The sequence below is a fragment of the Gavia stellata genome, unplaced genomic scaffold (genome assembly GCF_030936135.1).
Source record: "Gavia stellata isolate bGavSte3 unplaced genomic scaffold, bGavSte3.hap2 HAP2_SCAFFOLD_156, whole genome shotgun sequence".
Lineage (NCBI taxonomy): Eukaryota > Metazoa > Chordata > Aves > Gaviiformes > Gaviidae > Gavia > Gavia stellata.
In genome coordinates, this window is record NW_026777232.1 from 127,369 (window position 1) to 143,975 (window position 16,607).

At 49.8% G+C, this 16,607-nt stretch overlaps 2 protein-coding genes across 2 annotated transcripts; both read left to right on the top strand.

Annotated features, from left to right (window-relative positions):
- Nucleotides 1–944: 944 nt before the first annotated feature.
- On the top strand, nt 945–9,221 carry LOC132321849 (ubiquitin carboxyl-terminal hydrolase 42-like). Its single transcript, XM_059835260.1, has 11 exons — nt 945–1,023; nt 1,952–2,152; nt 3,258–3,368; nt 3,546–3,648; nt 3,816–3,883; nt 4,062–4,132; nt 4,596–4,678; nt 5,246–5,357; nt 5,747–5,887; nt 6,006–6,106; nt 9,086–9,221. The coding sequence occupies exons 1-11, from the start codon at nt 945–947 to the stop codon at nt 9,219–9,221; spliced, it is 1,206 nt and encodes a 401-aa protein (XP_059691243.1).
- Nucleotides 9,222–10,280: 1,059 nt separating this feature from the next.
- Nucleotides 10,281–15,214, top strand: LOC132321850 (ubiquitin carboxyl-terminal hydrolase 42-like; the record flags this gene model as incomplete). Its single annotated transcript, XM_059835261.1, has 10 exons — nt 10,281–10,359; nt 11,288–11,488; nt 12,365–12,475; nt 12,653–12,755; nt 12,923–12,990; nt 13,169–13,239; nt 13,703–13,785; nt 14,353–14,464; nt 14,855–14,995; nt 15,114–15,214. Coding segments are annotated over exons 1-10 (1,070 nt in total), but the record flags the coding sequence as incomplete, so codon positions are not given.
- Nucleotides 15,215–16,607: the final 1,393 nt, after the last annotated feature.

Sequence of the window (16,607 nt, forward strand, 5' to 3'; positions counted from 1 at the left end):
ACTGTAAGTTTTTAAAAGCAAAAAAAAAAAGGCAGCAAATGGTAGGCTTGCATGTTGCTTACATAGTAATCAAAAGTACAAGACCTTCTGAAGAACTACAAAAACCTTTGGAACGTGGACGTTCTTGAAAACACTGAAGAATCAGTATTACAGCTAAATGTAGATCCTCAGGTGATTTTCTATTTGTAGCCTACGTTTTGCCCCCTAAATACTGGAAAGCAGCTAAGACTGGGCATCTTGAAATTTCTTACTTGAAATTGCTTAGGTGACCTCCACCATGACTTCTGGGATTAAACGATGTCACATTTGAGAGCAGGTAACTGCAATTGCTTGCTTGCGTTAGAAAGTCTTCAACTGGTGAAGTACTCACTCTCAGTAAGAACTAGCTCCACTAAGATTTACGTGGACTTCCCCATTTATTAAAATAGCTCAAGAGTACACCCAAAGGTTTACATTAAATGAGTTATCAAACACAATACTTGAACCATTGCTTCAGTAACAAGAACGCAGACCTCCCATCCACCAAGGCGCGTGGCTTAACGAACCATATAGCTCAGGCGAGGCTATCGAATCCCCCTTAATGTGTCTCTTTTTTTTGGTGTGGCATCAAGCGTCCCTTGTTCCATACAAAACAAAGGCGCTTCAACAAGTGCCATAGACCACACCTGTCATTCTCAGTTTCCTAACGGATGTTTTCATTCCCCCTTGAAACATGAACTTCTCTCATCAAAGATGTGTATCGACGTCTCACACAATTTTATAAAGCACCTGTTTTTAAGCTGTCCATGGGTATTGTCCATGGCTCCTAGGAAATGACAGGATGGGCTGGAGGCCAAGAGGAGGCTGACCGAACAAGTCTAAACTAAGATCCCTGTTGTTTCTCCAGGTGCCCTGATTTGACCCCTGGACTAGGCGCTGAAGCCCAAGGCAGAGAGAGAGTTTCGATGACGAAGCTGGAAAAAGTGCGGAAGAGTCCATTATCTGGAGGCATGGTGGGCCTGAGAATTCAAGAACCCAACGTAAGCATGCCCAGGAGACAACAGCCGACTCCTCAAGAACTTCCCCTGAGCACTGCAGCAGGAAGAGAGCGTGCTCTGACACTGAGGAACCGGAGAAGCTAACAGAAGCCCCTCAGTCTCCCAAGCGGAGGTGCACTCGCAGCACGGAAAGGCAGAAGCACAATGGTCATCAGCCAGGGAGAGCAAGAGCCCTGGTGAAGGCCAAAGCTCAGGAGAAGAGTCGCTTGCAAAGGAGTTAGAAGGCAGAGCAACAGATCAACAGTTGGTCCTCTTCAGAGGCAGCCCCGTGCCTTTTTGTCTTCTAAGAAGGACTTGTTAATTGCTGTGGACTAAAACGCTGTGGACGTGAAGGCGATGTCCTGAGAGACCCCGTGGCCGCAGCTGCGGGAGGTGCCGGGCGGTGCCAGACCCGTTGCCGCACGGTCCCGCACGGCCCGTGTCACAAAGGGCGTTCCAGGGCTGGGTGGTCATAAAGGCATCCCCAGGCAGCTCCTGCCATGCTCTCTCTCCCGGAGCTGGCAGCTGTGCTGGCGAGAGTGAGCGTGGGCTGAACTCGACGGCGGGATCACTCAGCTCCTTGCTGTCTGCATTTCATTCTACGTTCTCCTCTTCTTCCGGGAAATTTCATCCTTTTCTTCTCCCTCCCCTTCCCGCCAATTTCAGTTTGCGGAAAAGGTAATTCTCAGCTTCCTTTTGGACAGGGGATTGTGCAGACAGAGACAGGGTAGAAGTGTGGGTTGGCCTGTGCCTTCCTCGGTGTCAGCTGAGCTCTACTCTTACAGCTTGGGCAGATGCAGGCTGTCAGCATAATTCCTTTTTCCTAGTTCTCTTTTATGTAACACATCCTAAGAGGGACGAGTCCAGGGCTATCGGTCTAGGGCCTTCCTAAACCAAAACAAGAGGATCTCCTTTAAAATCTGATTTCCTTGCAGGCACGAGTGGCGGAATGGCTCTGCCAGAAAGGGACCTGTTTCCTCCGCAGAAGATCTGCATGGCCTGGCAGCAAACACGCAGTGTCGGAGGGGGCCTCTACAACCTGGGCAATACCTGCTTCCTCAACTCCATCCTGCAGTGTTTGACGTACACCCCGCCGCTGGCCAACTACTTGCTCTCTCATGAGCACAGCCAGTCCTGTGAGTCCTTGCTACACGTTCTTTTGCATCTCTTGGGCAGCTCTGAAGATGAAAAAAGAACAGTGACTCTGGGAAGACAGCTCTTCATTTTCCTCTAGAAGCTGCCTTCCAATATTGCCTTCAGAGCAGGCTCGGCATAGCGTAGGGAGCGCCTGAGTTTGATTTCTTGCGCCATGCTCCTACTCCCAGGGAAGATAAATTCTTGCTTCCTGTAGCTGATGAAGTGCCTTCGAAAGGCATGCTTTTAGTGAGCCTTTGGCATCGGCAGTTCCTGCTGCTGCTGGGAACATGGGCTTCCTGGAGGATGTGGGCATCCGAGATTCTCAGAGTTGCTTCACAGCTCGTTTCCATAGTGCCCTGCTGCTGTGGTAAATGATATGGTCACCGGTGAAGCGTGAGGAGGGAAAAAAAAACCCCAATCAACCCCAAGAAAGCCAAAGGAGATGGGCTCATATGAACACAACCAGCAACTTGTGTGGGATTTTAGTAGAAGCTGGCATTTTGTGGAGGAGAAAATCATTCCTTGTTTGTCAAACCCTTGCGTCTATGTTCTTTGGATTTGATTCTAATTTGTGGACGCAATAAGCTTGGAAGTCTCTTGCCTTATTGATACGTGTTCATTCTGAGCCTCTGTGCTTTCTAGTCTGGTATGTCGGTGCGTTTTCATGCAGACCGTCTGTTTTAATACAGACGTAACGGATATGTGTCTTCAATACGACTGCGCAAGAAACTGCCCCAGGGCTGTTGAGCCACTGGCATCTGAGGAGAAGAGCTTGTAGAATGGAGAGTGGGGATTGTACCTGTAGCTTAAACGTGGGGTGCTTTGGTGTTTTTTTTCCTTGAAAGTTTTCCCTAGCTGTGTCTATTTCACCTGACTGAGAGGCTTGCTTGCTTCATGCAGACCGTCTGTTTTAATACAGACGTAACGGATATGTGTCTTCAATACGACTGCGCAAGAAACTGCCCCAGGGCTGTTGAGTCACTAGCTCAACAGTGTTTTTTTTTTCCTTGAAAGTTTTCCCTAGCTGTGTCTATTTTACCTGACTGAGAGGCTTGCTTGCTTCCTTCCTTCCTCCCTTCCTTCCTTCTTTCCCTCCCTCTTTAGGTGCGGAGCAAGGCTTCTGCATGATGTGTACAATGGAAGCGCACATTGAGGAGGTCCTGTCTTGCTCGGGCAGTGCCATCGAACCGACGGCTGTCGTCAAGGAGCTTCCACGTGAGTCATTTCAGATGGTTTCATTTGGAGGTATTTTTGATTTCGGAAGAACCCGGTGTGTAATTGTTTTTGCCGGGACCAAAGGAGTTTTGCTGGGCTAAGGAGGAGAGTTTTTAGAAGGCTACGTTTTCTTTCCTTTTTCTCTGAGATCAATGGGAAAACCTCCTTCTTTCTTAGGAATAGGAGAGCATTTCCAGCTTGGCACCCAGGAAGACGCGCATGAATTCTTCTGCTACGCCGTGGATGCCATGCAGAGGGCTTGTTTGAGCAGAAGCAGCGAGTAAGCATCAGCACATGACCATTGAAATGGTTTCTAGCCCTTTTGACTCCTTCCTTTACGACCGGCAGTGAAAATCTCTGTCCCGGCATGTCCGAACAAGGAAAACTCTTGGAAGAGCTAACCCTCTGCCTTCCACCTTCTGAGCTCCAATTCCCATTTCTTTCCAGCTGGGACACATTTTCTCAAACGAGCACACTCATTCATCACGTCTTTGGAGGATTTCTGAGATCCAGAGGTATTTTTTAAGAATATGACTCTCCTTAGAATGGTCTGTGGCTCTTTCTCGGGTTGTGGTGAACAGCTGCTAGCATGCGGCAGTATGTCCAGTGTGTCTAAAGTAGTGTGAAAGGTCGTTGAATTGGGCAGAGTTAGTCTCCTTCCCAACCTGTGAAGCATTTCTTCTTGCCTTCCAGTAACGTGCTTGAGCTGCAAAGCCATTTCTGACACCTACGAGGCCTTCCTTAATATTCCTTTGGATATCAAGGTGAGGTGTTTTGAAATCGTGGTGCAAAACGTTTCAAGGCCCCTACAGGGGTCCTAGTTTATCTCCAGTAAACTTGGTTGACTTAAAACGGTGGGCTGTTACCACGCCAGAGCTTGGTGGTGGGTGGGAAGGGAACTGGGCTTGTGTGTTCCTTCTGTGGAAGCCCTGTAATTGGTCTCCCTGTGCTGGGTGCTGGGTGTCGGCTGGGTGAAGAGTAAGGATGGCATCTACAGCCATGATGACACTGTCATCCCACCCTGCTTTGGACTCCCTCAGTACGCCTCCCATTGCTGTACAGATGGCTTTGATTGCTTTTGCTCTTTTTCACCGTGCGTACCACAGGCAACACCGGTACCGCCCAGGCGTAGCTGTTGATTGGCATAACGCTGGTACCACACGGGTAGCTATTTCTTGGGATCTTGAGTTGCCAGGAGCTTAGTGCTCTCCCTTCTTTCTCATGCAGGCAGCCTCATCTGTCACTGAAGCTCTAGAAGACTTTGTCAGACCTGAGCAGTTGGATGCTGAAAATGGCTATAAATGCAGCAAGTAAGATTATTACTAACGTCATCTTCATAGCAGATACTGGATTACGGTATTTCTTCCCTGGTCAACCCCCGCATCACCCACCTACCCTGGAGGTGGTCAACCACCCTAGCTATGAAGTTGCCCACTGAACTACCCCTATGGCCAGAAGGGAAAAGTCATGTCCCATATGCAGTGGCGAGCCCAAGCAAGGAGGAGCTCCGGACAGCGATTTGGCAACAGCAGCTTCCTCGAGAAAGCCATCGACAGTTTCATTTCCAAGGCTTTTTGGATGCTTGCATCTGTGTCCAGGAGACCTCAGTCCTCGGAGCAGTAGCAGCCCCCGCTGGCACTCTGAACAGTGCCATGCCTAGGGCTTGTCTCGTAAGGACTGCAGGCTGCTGCTCTCCAAAGTGAGCCACCCTAGACCGAAGCTACCTTCACTGAGAGCGTATGGACTTCAGGGCTCTGAAATGCAAACATGTGCATAGGCTAGTTGGGCAAAACAAGCCTTAACTCAAGCATACGTGGTTGGGAGGCAGAGTGGGGAGCAGATAGGCTGCAACGGTTGGCTCTGTGCTTGTGTTCAAGGTGTGAACAGCTGGCCACTGCGTCCAAGAGGCTTACCATACATCATTCCTCCAACATCCTGACAGTGTGCTTGAAGAGATTTGATGCTTTCTCTGGCAGAAAGATTAGCAAGGTATGCATACAAGAGTACTGCAACTTTGTCTGCGTTGAATGAGACCTTTCCCGAAGGAGAAGCCTTTTCTGGGAGTTGTTAATGTCTGCACACAACGGCTATCGAGTGCAGCCCTCTAAAAAAATCCATGCAATAGCTAGGCCTTGCTCTTTCCCTTGCGGTAAGAGGAAAGTTCCAATGTGAAGGTAAGCACCTGCTGTGCTCGTGAAGAGCTGGTTTGGCCAAGAACATTTTTCTGCCACTTAAATGATGAAAGGGCAACATCTGTTTCTGATGAACCAACAAGATCTATTTGTATACCTCTAGGCTGCGTTTGGTGGCAAGGTTTTCTCGGGCTGCTTCCTAAAGACTCTCAGGATACTTTTTGAGTCTTCTTGGCCTCTCCCTAGGTTGTGCGGTATCCGGAGTATTTGGACCTTGGCGCATACATGTCTCAAGCGGCTGGAGAACCACTCCTCTATTCCTTGTATGCCGTCGTGGTACATGCAGGTTCCCGCTGTCACAAAGGACACTATTACTGCTTAGTGAAGGTAAAAGCCCACTTGGCGATTTGCGTTGGCGTATTGTGTCCTTCAGTGGTGTCCTGCCTGTGGTTTTGTTTTAAAAACCCTGCAGTTCATCTGAAGATAGCATTGCCTTTCTTTGCAGGCCAGTGATGGACAGTGGTACGACATGGATGATGACTCTGTACGTCTTTGTGCCATCAAGAGGGTTCTCTGCCAGCGTGCCTATTTACTCTTCTATGCCAGGTAATGACGAGTGTGCAAGGGTCTTCAGAATACACTCCCTCTCCTCTTACCGATCTTGTTGTTGCTGTTCTCCTCCTCCGGTGGCTTTTGCTTTCTGTCCTAGGAGAGAATGTTTGTTTGTCCAGTTGAGTTCTGTCTGTTCAGCAGCTGGCCAGGTCCTTTCTTCTCCCGCCTTGTCTGGCACTGAACTGTTGCGCTTGTGTAAACTGCTAGCTGTCTGCTCTCTGAGACTAGCTAGCTGCGAAAAGAGGCATAATGGAGCTCTACGAGGGTATAAAGATGAGCTGCTGCTCTGAAAGGGACAGACATGGCTGGAAGAGCATGATCTGATTTCCAGCTTCTAGTGCTGGTCCAGTCTTCTGCACATCCTATCAAGTGCTGCCAGAAAATGACAGGATGAGACCGAAGCCACGAGGAGGCTGCAAGAACAGCCCTAGACTAAAAGAGCACTGTTGTTTCTCCAGGCACCATGATCTGACCCCTGGAGCAGGCGCTGAATGCCAAGAGACAACGAGCGCTTCCAGGGCAAAGTTGGATCCAGCGCTGAAGAGTGCATTTTCTGGAGGCACCGCAGGACTGAGAAATCACGAAGGTGGAGAAAATGTGCAGAGGATCCAAGGGAAGAGAAAAATAGGAGACTCTGCAGGAACTCCCCCTCAGCACTGCGTCAGGAAGAGAGTGCGCTCTGACACTGAGGAGGGGCAGAAACTGAACCGAAGCCACTCAGACGGTCCGCCTCCCAGGCAGAGGTCCATTGGCAGTGCCAAAACACAGAAGCGCGCTCACCGTCAGCTGGCGCGTGGCAGTGCGAACCTGCACAGCTCTTCCCACAGGGAGAGAAACAGCCCTGGTGATGGCAGAAGCTCCGGACGGGAAGGTGTGCACGGCTTGAGCCGCCACAGAGCAGACTTGCATCCTGGTTCGGTAGGCGAGCTGCAGCCTGGGAAATACTCACTTGAGGGACGTGCGCTCCCACCAGTGCCGGTTCACCCAGAGGCAGCAGGCTCTTGCCAGGCTAATAGAAAACAAACACGCAGAAAGAGGAAACAGTCCTGTGCAGAGGGCGATGAAAGTGCGACCAAAAGAAGGCGGCAAAAGACAGAAGCGAGCATTCTGGTGACCCAGAATTGAAAAAGAAATGCAAGAAAGTGAAGAAGAAAAGGAAATCCAAAGAGAACTCTGGAGACGAGGCCTCAACAGGAAGCAACACTTGCAGCATCACCAGCAAATGTTGCCTCACTCTTTGCCAGGTGTTTCAGGTGCGTGGCTTATGGACAGAAGCGTGCTGCACTTGTGACTGAGCTTGCCATCACAACCTGCAATTGACCATCCAAGGCGGCAGACAAACATCCTCCAAAGAATGCTAACCATCAAACTTGCCATTTACAATCAAAACAATAAAATTGCCATCATAACCCAACTCAGTCCTCAGTGGTGTTCTGATTTGTGTAGAGAGTCCAAACCCCCATTACAAGTTCCAACCCCCCCTTTTAAGGTCCAAAGACTCATTTCAAGGGCTGACAGCATCCTTTTGAAGGCCTGAAGTCTGATTTTGAAGGTCCAAAGCCTCAGTTTGAGAGTCCAAAGCCTTACTTATAGGGTTCAAACCTATCTTTATTAACGACAGCCTTTATTTTAGGACGCTCACTTTCATTCTTAGGGTCTAAACCATCACTTGTATGGCAATAAACCTCCTTTGAGGCTCCAAAGCCTCAATTTGTGGTCCAAAGGCTCCATTTCAGTTTACAAAGTCTCATTTTGAGAGTCCAAAGCTGCATTTGTAGTTTCCAAAGCCTCAATTTCAGCCTCCAAAGGCTCAGTTTTAGGATCCAGCTAGTCGTCTTTAGGGTCCAAGCTGCATCCTGAGTGTCCAAACCCTCGCTTTTGTGGTCCAAACCCCACTTTTAGGGCTCAAAACTTCATTTTGAGGGTCCAAAGCTTTGATTCTAGAGTTCCGAATTTCCGTTTTATGGTCCAAACCCTCATTTTTATGGTCAGCGGCTCCCATGCCCAGCTCCCTGCCTGCTGACACTGCAGATACCCATGTCCCTGCGTGCCCCGACATGAAGTTCAACCCAGAATTGGTGAATTCCTGGGTTTGCTGCCATAACGACCCGGACAATTGTGCTGCTGCTCTGTATTTATTGCTATGCTCTTATTCAGCAATAAATGGTCAACCCCTGAAGCTGTCCATCAGGAGCCTCTCATCGCACCCCCAACCTATCCCCTGCTGGGACCACCTCAAGCCCTTGCAGGATCAGAACCATGAGCTTAGGGGGTGGGGGATGGTTTCAGTTCCTCCGGGGGCTGGAGGGCACTGGGCTGGTGCTGCAACAGCCGTCTGGCTGAGTTGGACAGCCATGGGGAACAGGGTGGGGGTGGGCGGGCTGAGCGGCTGTCCGGGCCTTCTGGGACCGGTCCACCGGGGCTCCGTGGAAGGCAGGCCGGTTTTCCAGGCACAGGAGATGGCTGCTGGCATTGGGTCGAGCTCTCAGAGGTGCTGGGGTGCACAAGACAACTGTCCGGGAGCATGGGGCAGATGCTGGTGTCGGGCCGGGCTCCTGAAGCTGACCTTGCTCTGCCTACGTCTGTCACTGGGTCTGCTCTTGTCGAGGCAGGGGCACTCCTTCTCCACAGTCTCACAGTCCACCTCTTTAGAAAGAAAGTGGGTCAGCTGAATTAGAAAGAATTCCCATCATGCCAACTCCATTACACGGTAAGGGTAAAAGACACACACAGGGCACTGAACCCCAAGCTCTTGCAACCATATTCTGGGCACTTCCAGTGCCCAGTGGCAGTGAAGAGCCCACGGTCCCCCAAAACAAGAGCAAAACCACAACCAAGTTATCGAAAACACTACTAGAAACCGACAGCTACACCATCCGAGACTGAATTCGCAGCCCTTCCTTTTAGCTGCCTTCAACTCAGGTGTCCAGCCTCAAGCTGGGTGTCCAGCTTCCGCCTGTCCCTGACCTCGAGGTGTCACTCAGAGTCCTCGAACATCAAGGAGAACAACGGGGCCATTTCAACAGTGAAATACATATTAGAATTCTCACTAGATGGTGGTCATATTGTGGATACTCTGAGGTATTCAGGTGTGAAAAAGATCGACTAGAGCTGGCATGAAACTAGTTGTACGGTTAAATAATTTTTGTGGCTCAGCAAAACCTGTTTGAAGCCTAAAAAAATGCCAACGTTTCCCTTAAGCAAGACCTAAGTAGAATTCATAAACTGTAAGTTTTTAAAAGCAAAAAAAAAAAGGCAGCAAATGGTAGGCTTGCATGTTGCTTACATAGTAATCAAAAGTACAAGACCTTCTGAAGAACTACAAAAACCTTTGGAACGTGGACGTTCTTGAAAACACTGAAGAATCAGTATTACAGCTAAATGTAGATCCTCAGGTGATTTTCTATTTGTAGCCTACGTTTTGCCCCCTAAATACTGGAAAGCAGCTAAGACTGGGCATCTTGAAATTTCTTACTTGAAATTGCTTAGGTGACCTCCACCATGACTTCTGGGATTAAACGATGTCACATTTGAGAGCAGGTAACTGCAATTGCTTGCTTGCGTTAGAAAGTCTTCAACTGGTGAAGTACTCACTCTCAGTAAGAACTAGCTCCACTAAGATTTACGTGGACTTCCCCATTTATTAAAATAGCTCAAGAGTACACCCAAAGGTTTACATTAAATGAGTTATCAAACACAATACTTGAACCATTGCTTCAGTAACAAGAACGCAGACCTCCCATCCACCAAGGCGCGTAGCTTAACGAACCATATAGCTCAGGCGAGGCTATCGAATCCCCCTTAATGTGTCTCTTTTTTTTGGTGTGGCATCAAGCGTCCCTTGTTCCATACAAAACAAAGGCGCTTCAACAAGTGCCATAGACCACACCTGTCATTCTCAGTTTCCTAACGGATGTTTTCATTCCCCCTTGAAACATGAACTTCTCTCATCAAAGATGTGTATCGACGTCTCACACAATTTTATAAAGCACCTGTTTTTAAGCTGTCCATGGGTATTGTCCATGGCTCCTAGGAAATGACAGGATGGGCTGGAGGCCAAGAGGAGGCTGACCGAACAAGTCTAAACTAAGATCCCTGTTGTTTCTCCAGGTGCCCTGATTTGACCCCTGGACTAGGCGCTGAAGCCCAAGGCAGAGAGAGAGTTTCGATGACGAAGCTGGAAAAAGTGCGGAAGAGTCCATTATCTGGAGGCATGGTGGGCCTGAGAATTCAAGAACCCAACGTAAGCATGCCCAGGAGACAACAGCCGACTCCTCAAGAACTTCCCCTGAGCACTGCAGCAGGAAGAGAGCGTGCTCTGACACTGAGGAACCGGAGAAGCTAACAGAAGCCCCTCAGTCTCCCAAGCGGAGGTGCACTCGCAGCACGGAAAGGCAGAAGCACAATGGTCATCAGCCAGGGAGAGCAAGAGCCCTGGTGATGGCCAAAGCTCAGGAGAAGAGTCGCTTGCAAAGGAGTTAGAAGGCAGAGCAACAGATCAACAGTTGGTCCTCTTCAGAGGCAGCCCCGTGCCTTTTTGTCTTCTAAGAAGGACTTGTTAATTGCTGTGGACTAAAACGCTGTGGACGTGAAGGCGATGTCCTGAGAGACCCCGTGGCCGCAGCTGCGGGAGGTGCCGGGCGGTGCCAGACCCGTTGCCGCACGGTCCCGCACGGCCCGTGTCACAAAGGGCGTTCCAGGGCTGGGTGGTCATAAAGGCATCCCCAGGCAGCTCCTGCCATGCTCTCTCTCCCGGAGCTGGCAGCTGTGCTGGCGAGAGTGAGCGTGGGCTGAACTCGACGGCGGGATCACTCAGCTCCTTGCTGTCTGCATTTCATTCTACGTTCTCCTCTTCTTCCGGGAAATTTCATCCTTTTCTTCTCCCTCCCCTTCCCGCCAATTTCAGTTTGCGGAAAAGGTAATTCTCAGCTTCCTTTTGGACAGGGGATTGTGCAGACAGAGACAGGGTAGAAGTGTGGGTTGGCCTGTGCCTTCCTCGGTGTCAGCTGAGCTCTACTCTTACAGCTTGGGCAGATGCAGGCTGTCAGCATAATTCCTTTTTCCTAGTTCTCTTTTATGTAACACATCCTAAGAGGGACGAGTCCAGGGCTATCGGTCTAGGGCCTTCCTAAACCAAAACAAGAGGATCTCCTTTAAAATCTGATTTCCTTGCAGGCACGAGTGGCGGAATGGCTCTGCCAGAAAGGGACCTGTTTCCTCCGCAGAAGATCTGCATGGCCTGGCAGCAAACACGCAGTGTCGGAGGGGGCCTCTACAACCTGGGCAATACCTGCTTCCTCAACTCCATCCTGCAGTGTTTGACGTACACCCCGCCGCTGGCCAACTACTTGCTCTCTCATGAGCACAGCCAGTCCTGTGAGTCCTTGCTACACGTTCTTTTGCATCTCTTGGGCAGCTCTGAAGATGAAAAAAGAACAGTGACTCTGGGAAGACAGCTCTTCATTTTCCTCTAGAAGCTGCCTTCCAATATTGCCTTCAGAGCAGGCTCGGCATAGCGTAGGGAGCGCCTGAGTTTGATTTCTTGCGCCATGCTCCTACTCCCAGGGAAGATAAATTCTTGCTTCCTGTAGCTGATGAAGTGCCTTCGAAAGGCATGCTTTTAGTGAGCCTTTGGCATCGGCAGTTCCTGCTGCTGCTGGGAAGATGCTAAAATGGAGGATGTGGGCATCCGAGATTCTCAGAGTTGCTTCACAGCTCGTTTCCATAGTGCCCTACTGCTCTGGTAAATGATATGGTCACTGGTGAAGCGTGAGGAGGGAAAAAAAAAAACCCCAATCAACCCCAAGAAAGCCAAAGGAGATGGGCTCATATGAACACAACCAGCAACTTGTGTGGGATTTTAGTAGAAGCTGGCATTTTGTGGAGGAGAAAGTCATTCCTTGTTTGTCAAACCCTTGCGTCTATGTTCTTTGGATTTGATTCTAATTTGTGGATGCAATAAGCTTGGAAGTCTCTTGCCATATCGATACGTGTTCATTCTGAGCCTCTGTGCTTTATAGTCTGGTATGTCGGTGCGTTTTCATGCAGACCGTCTGTTTTAATACAGACGTAACGGATATGTGTCTTCAATACGACTGCGCAAGAAACTGCCCCAGGGCTGTTGAGTCACAAGCTCAACAGTGGTTTTTTTTTCCTTGAAAGTTTTCCCTAGCTGTGTCTATTTTACCTGACTGAGAGGCTTGCTTGCTTCCTTCCTTCCTCCCTTCCTTCCTTCTTTCCCTCCCTCTTTAGGTGCGGAGCAAGGCTTCTGCATGATGTGTACAATGGAAGCGCACATTGAGGAGGTCCTGTCTTGCTCGGGCAGTGCCATCGAACCGACGGCTGTCGTCAAGGAGCTTCCACGTGAGTCATTTCAGATGGTTTCATTTGGAGGTATTTTTGATTTCGGAAGAACCCGGTGTGTAATTGTTTTTGCCGGGACCAAAGGAGTTTTGCTGGGCTAAGGAGGAGAGTTTTTAGAAGGCTACGTTTTCTTTCCTTTTTCTCTGAGATCAATGGGAAAACCTCCTTCTTTCTTAGGAATAGGAGAGCATTTCCAGCTTGGCACCCAGGAAGACGCGCATGAATTCTTCTGCTACGCCGTGGATGCCATGCAGAGGGCTTGTTTGAGCAGAAGCAGCGAGTAAGCATAAGCACATGACCATTGAAATGGTTTCTAGCCCTTTTGACTCCTTCCTTTACGACCGGCAGTGAAAATCTCTGTCCCGGCATGTCCGAACAAGGAAAACTCTTGGAAGAGCTAACCCTCTGCCTTCCACCTTCTGAGCTCCAATTCCCATTTCTTTCCAGCTGGGACACATTTTCTCAAACGAGCACACTCATTCATCACGTCTTTGGAGGATTTCTGAGATCCAGAGGTATTTTTTAAGAATATGACTCTCCTTAGAATGGTCTGTGGCTCTTTCTCGGGTTGTGGTGAACAGCTGCTAGCATGCGGCAGTATGTCCAGTGTGTCTAAAGTAGTGTGAAAGGTCGTTGAATTGGGCAGAGTTAGTCTCCTTCCCAACCTGTGAAGCATTTCTTCTTGCCTTCCAGTAACGTGCTTGAGCTGCAAAGCCATTTCTGACACCTACGAGGCCTTCCTTAATATTCCTTTGGATATCAAGGTGAGGTGTTTTGAAATCGTGGTGCAAAACGTTTCAAGGCCCCTACAGGGGGCCTAGTTTATCTCCAGTAAACTCGGTTGACTTAAAACGGTGGGCTGTTACCACGCCAGAGCTTGGTGGTGGGTGGGAAGGGAACTGGGCTTGTGTGTTCCTTCTGTGGAAGCCCTGTAATTGGTCTCCCTGTGCTGGGTGCTGGGTGTCGGCTGGGTGAAGAGTAAGGATGGCATCTACAGCCATGATGACACTGTCATCCCACCCTGCTTTGGACTCCCTCAATACGCCTCCCATTGCTGTACAGATGGCTTTGATTGCTTTTGCTCTTTTTCACCGTGCGTACCACAGGCAACTCCGGTACCGCCCAGGCGTAGCTGTTGATTGGCATAACGCTGGTACCACACGGGTAGCTATTTCTTGGGATCTTGAGTTGCCAGGAGCTTAGTGCTCTCCCTTCTTTCTCATGCAGGCAGCCTCATCTGTCACTGAAGCTCTAGAAGACTTTGTCAGACCTGAGCAGTTGGATGCTGAAAATGGCTATAAATGCAGCAAGTAAGATTATTACTAACGTCATCTTCATAGCAGATACTGGATTACGGTATTTCTTCCCTGGTCAACCCCCGCATCACCCACCTACCCTGGAGGTGGTCAACCACCCTAGCTATGAAGTTGCCCACTGAACTACCCCTATGGCCAGAAGGGAAAAGTCATGTCCCATATGCAGTGGCGAGCCCAAGCAAGGAGGAGCTCCGGACAGCGATTTGGCAACAGCAGCTTCCTCGAGAAAGCCATCGACAGTTTCATTTCCAAGGCTTTTTGGATGCTTGCATCTGTGTCCAGGAGACCTCAGTTCTCGGAGCAGTAGCAGCCCCCGCTGGCACTCTGAACAGTGCCATGCCTAGGGCTTGTCTCGTAAAGACTGCAGGCTGCTGCTCTCCAAAGTGAGCCACCCTAGACCGAAGCTACCTTCAGCGAGAGCGTATGGACTTCAGGGCTCTGAAATGCAAACATGTGCATAGGCTAGTTGGGCAAAACAAGCCTTAACTCAAGCATACGTGGTTGGGAGGCAGAGTGGGGAGCAGATAGGCTGCAACAGTTGGCTCTGTGCTTGTGTTCAAGGTGTGAACAGCTGGCCACTGCGTCCAAGAGGCTTACCATACATCATTCCTCCAACATCCTGACAGTGTGCTTGAAGAGATTTGATGCTTTCTCTGGCAGAAAGATTAGCAAGGTATGCATACAAGAGTACTGCAACTTTGTCTGCGTTGAATGAGACCTTTCCTGAAGGAGAAGCCTTTTTTGGAAGTTGTGGATGTCTGCACACGACGGCTATCGAGTGCAGCTGTCTAAAATAAATCCATGCAATAGCTAGGCCTTGCTCTTTCCCTTGCGGTAAGAGGAAAGTTCCAATGTGAAGGTAAGCACCTGCTGTGCTCGTGAAGAGCTGGTTTGGCCAAGAACATTTTTCTGCCAAATAAATGACGAAACGGCAACATCTGTTTCTGATGAACCGACAAGATCTATTTGTATACCTCTAGGCTGCGTTTGGTGGCAAGGTTTTCTCGGGCTGCTTCCTAAAGACTCTCAGGATACTTTTTGAGTCTTCTTGGCCTCTCCCTAGGTTGTGCGGTATCCGGAGTATTTGGACCTTGGCGCATACATGTCTCAAGCGGCTGGAGAACCACTCCTCTATTCCTTGTATGCCGTCGTGGTACATGCAGGTTCCCGCTGTCACAAAGGACACTATTACTGCTTCGTGAAGGTAAAAGCCCACTTGGCGATTTGCGTTGGCGTATTGTGTCCTTCAGTGGTGTCCTGCCTGTGGTTTTGTTTTAAAAACCCTGCAGTTCATCTGAAGATAGCATTGCCTTTCTTTGCAGGCCAGTGATGGACAGTGGTACGACATGGATGATGACTCTGTACGTCTTTGTGACATCAAGACGGTTCTCTGCCAGCGTGCCTATTTACTCTTCTATGCCAGGTAATGACGAGTGTGCAAGGGTCTTCAGAATACACTCCCTCTCCTCTTACCGATCTTGTTGTTGCTGTTCTCCTCCTCCGGGGGGTTTTGCTTTCTGTCCTAGGAGAGAATGTTTGTTTGTCCAGTTGAGTTCTGTCTGTTCAGCAGCTGGCCAGGTCCTTTCTTCTCCCGCCTTGTCTGGCACTGAACTGTTGCGCTTGTGTAAACTGCTAGCTGTCTGCTCTCTGAGACTAGCTAGCTGCGAAAAGAGGCATAATGGAGCTCTACGAGGGTATAAAGATGAGCTGCTGCTCTGAAAGGGACAGACATGGCTGGAAGAGCATGATCTGATTTCCAGCTTCTAGTGCTGGTCCAGTCTTCTGCACATCCTATCAAGTGCTGCCGGAAAATGACAGGATGAGACCGAAGCCACGAGGAGGCTGCAAGAACAGCCCTAGACTAAAAGAGCACTGTTGTTTCTCCAGGCACCATGATCTGACCCCTGGAGCAGGCGCTGAATGCCAAGAGACAACGAGCGCTTCCGGGGCAACGTTGGATCCAGCGCTGAAGAGTGCATTTTCTGGAGGCACCGCAGGACTGAGAAATCACGAAGGTGGAGAAAATGTGCAGAGGATCCAAGGGAAGAGAAAAATAGGAGACTCTGCAGGAACTCCCCCTCAGCACTGCGTCAGGAAGAGAGTGCGCTCTGACACTGAGGAGGGGCAGAAACTGAACCGAAGCCACTCAGACGGTCCGCCTCCCAGGCAGAGGTCCATTGGCAGTGCCAAAACACAGAAGCGCGCTCACCGTCAGCTGGCGCGTGGCAGTGCGAACCTGCACAGCTCTTCCCACAGGGAGAGAAACAGCCCTGGTGATGGCAGAAGCTCCGGAGGGGAAGGTGTGCACGGCTTGAGCCGCCACAGAGCAGACTTGCATCCTGGTTCGGTAGGCGAGCTGCAGCCTGGGAAATACTCACTTGAGGGACGTGCGCTCCCACCAGTGCCGGTTCACCCAGAGGCAGCAGGCTCTTGCCAGGCTAATAGAAAACAAACACGCAGAAAGAGGAAACAGTCCTGTGCAGAGGGCGATGAAAGTGCGACCAAAAGAAGGCGGCAAAAGACAGAAGCGAGCATTCTGGTGACCCAGAATTGAAAAAGAAATGCAAGAAAGTGAAGAAGAAAAGGAAATCCAAAGAGAACTCTGGAGACGAGGCCTCAACAGGAAGCAACACTTGCAGCATCACCAGCAAATGTTGCCTCACTCTTTGCCAGGTGTTTCAGGTGCGTGGCTTATGGACAGAAGCGTGCTGCACTTGTGACTGAGCTTGCCATCACAACCTGCAATTGACCATCCAAGGCGGCAGACAAACATCCTCCAAAGAATGCTAACCATCAAACTTGCCATTTACAATCAA

What these genes read in the sequence shown, in the direction of transcription:
- LOC132321849 (XM_059835260.1), top strand. Translation starts at nt 945, where the DNA reads ATGACGAAGCTGGAAAAAGTGCGGAAGAGTCCATTATCTGGAGGCATG. An exon ending in TGTTTGAGCAGAAGCAGCGA is followed by an intron (nt 3,649 to 3,815) that starts GTAAGCATCAGC and finishes ATTTCTTTCCAG; the next exon opens with CTGGGACACATTTTCTCAAA. An exon ending in ATATTCCTTTGGATATCAAG is followed by an intron (nt 4,133 to 4,595) that starts GTGAGGTGTTTT and finishes TTTCTCATGCAG; the next exon opens with GCAGCCTCATCTGTCACTGA.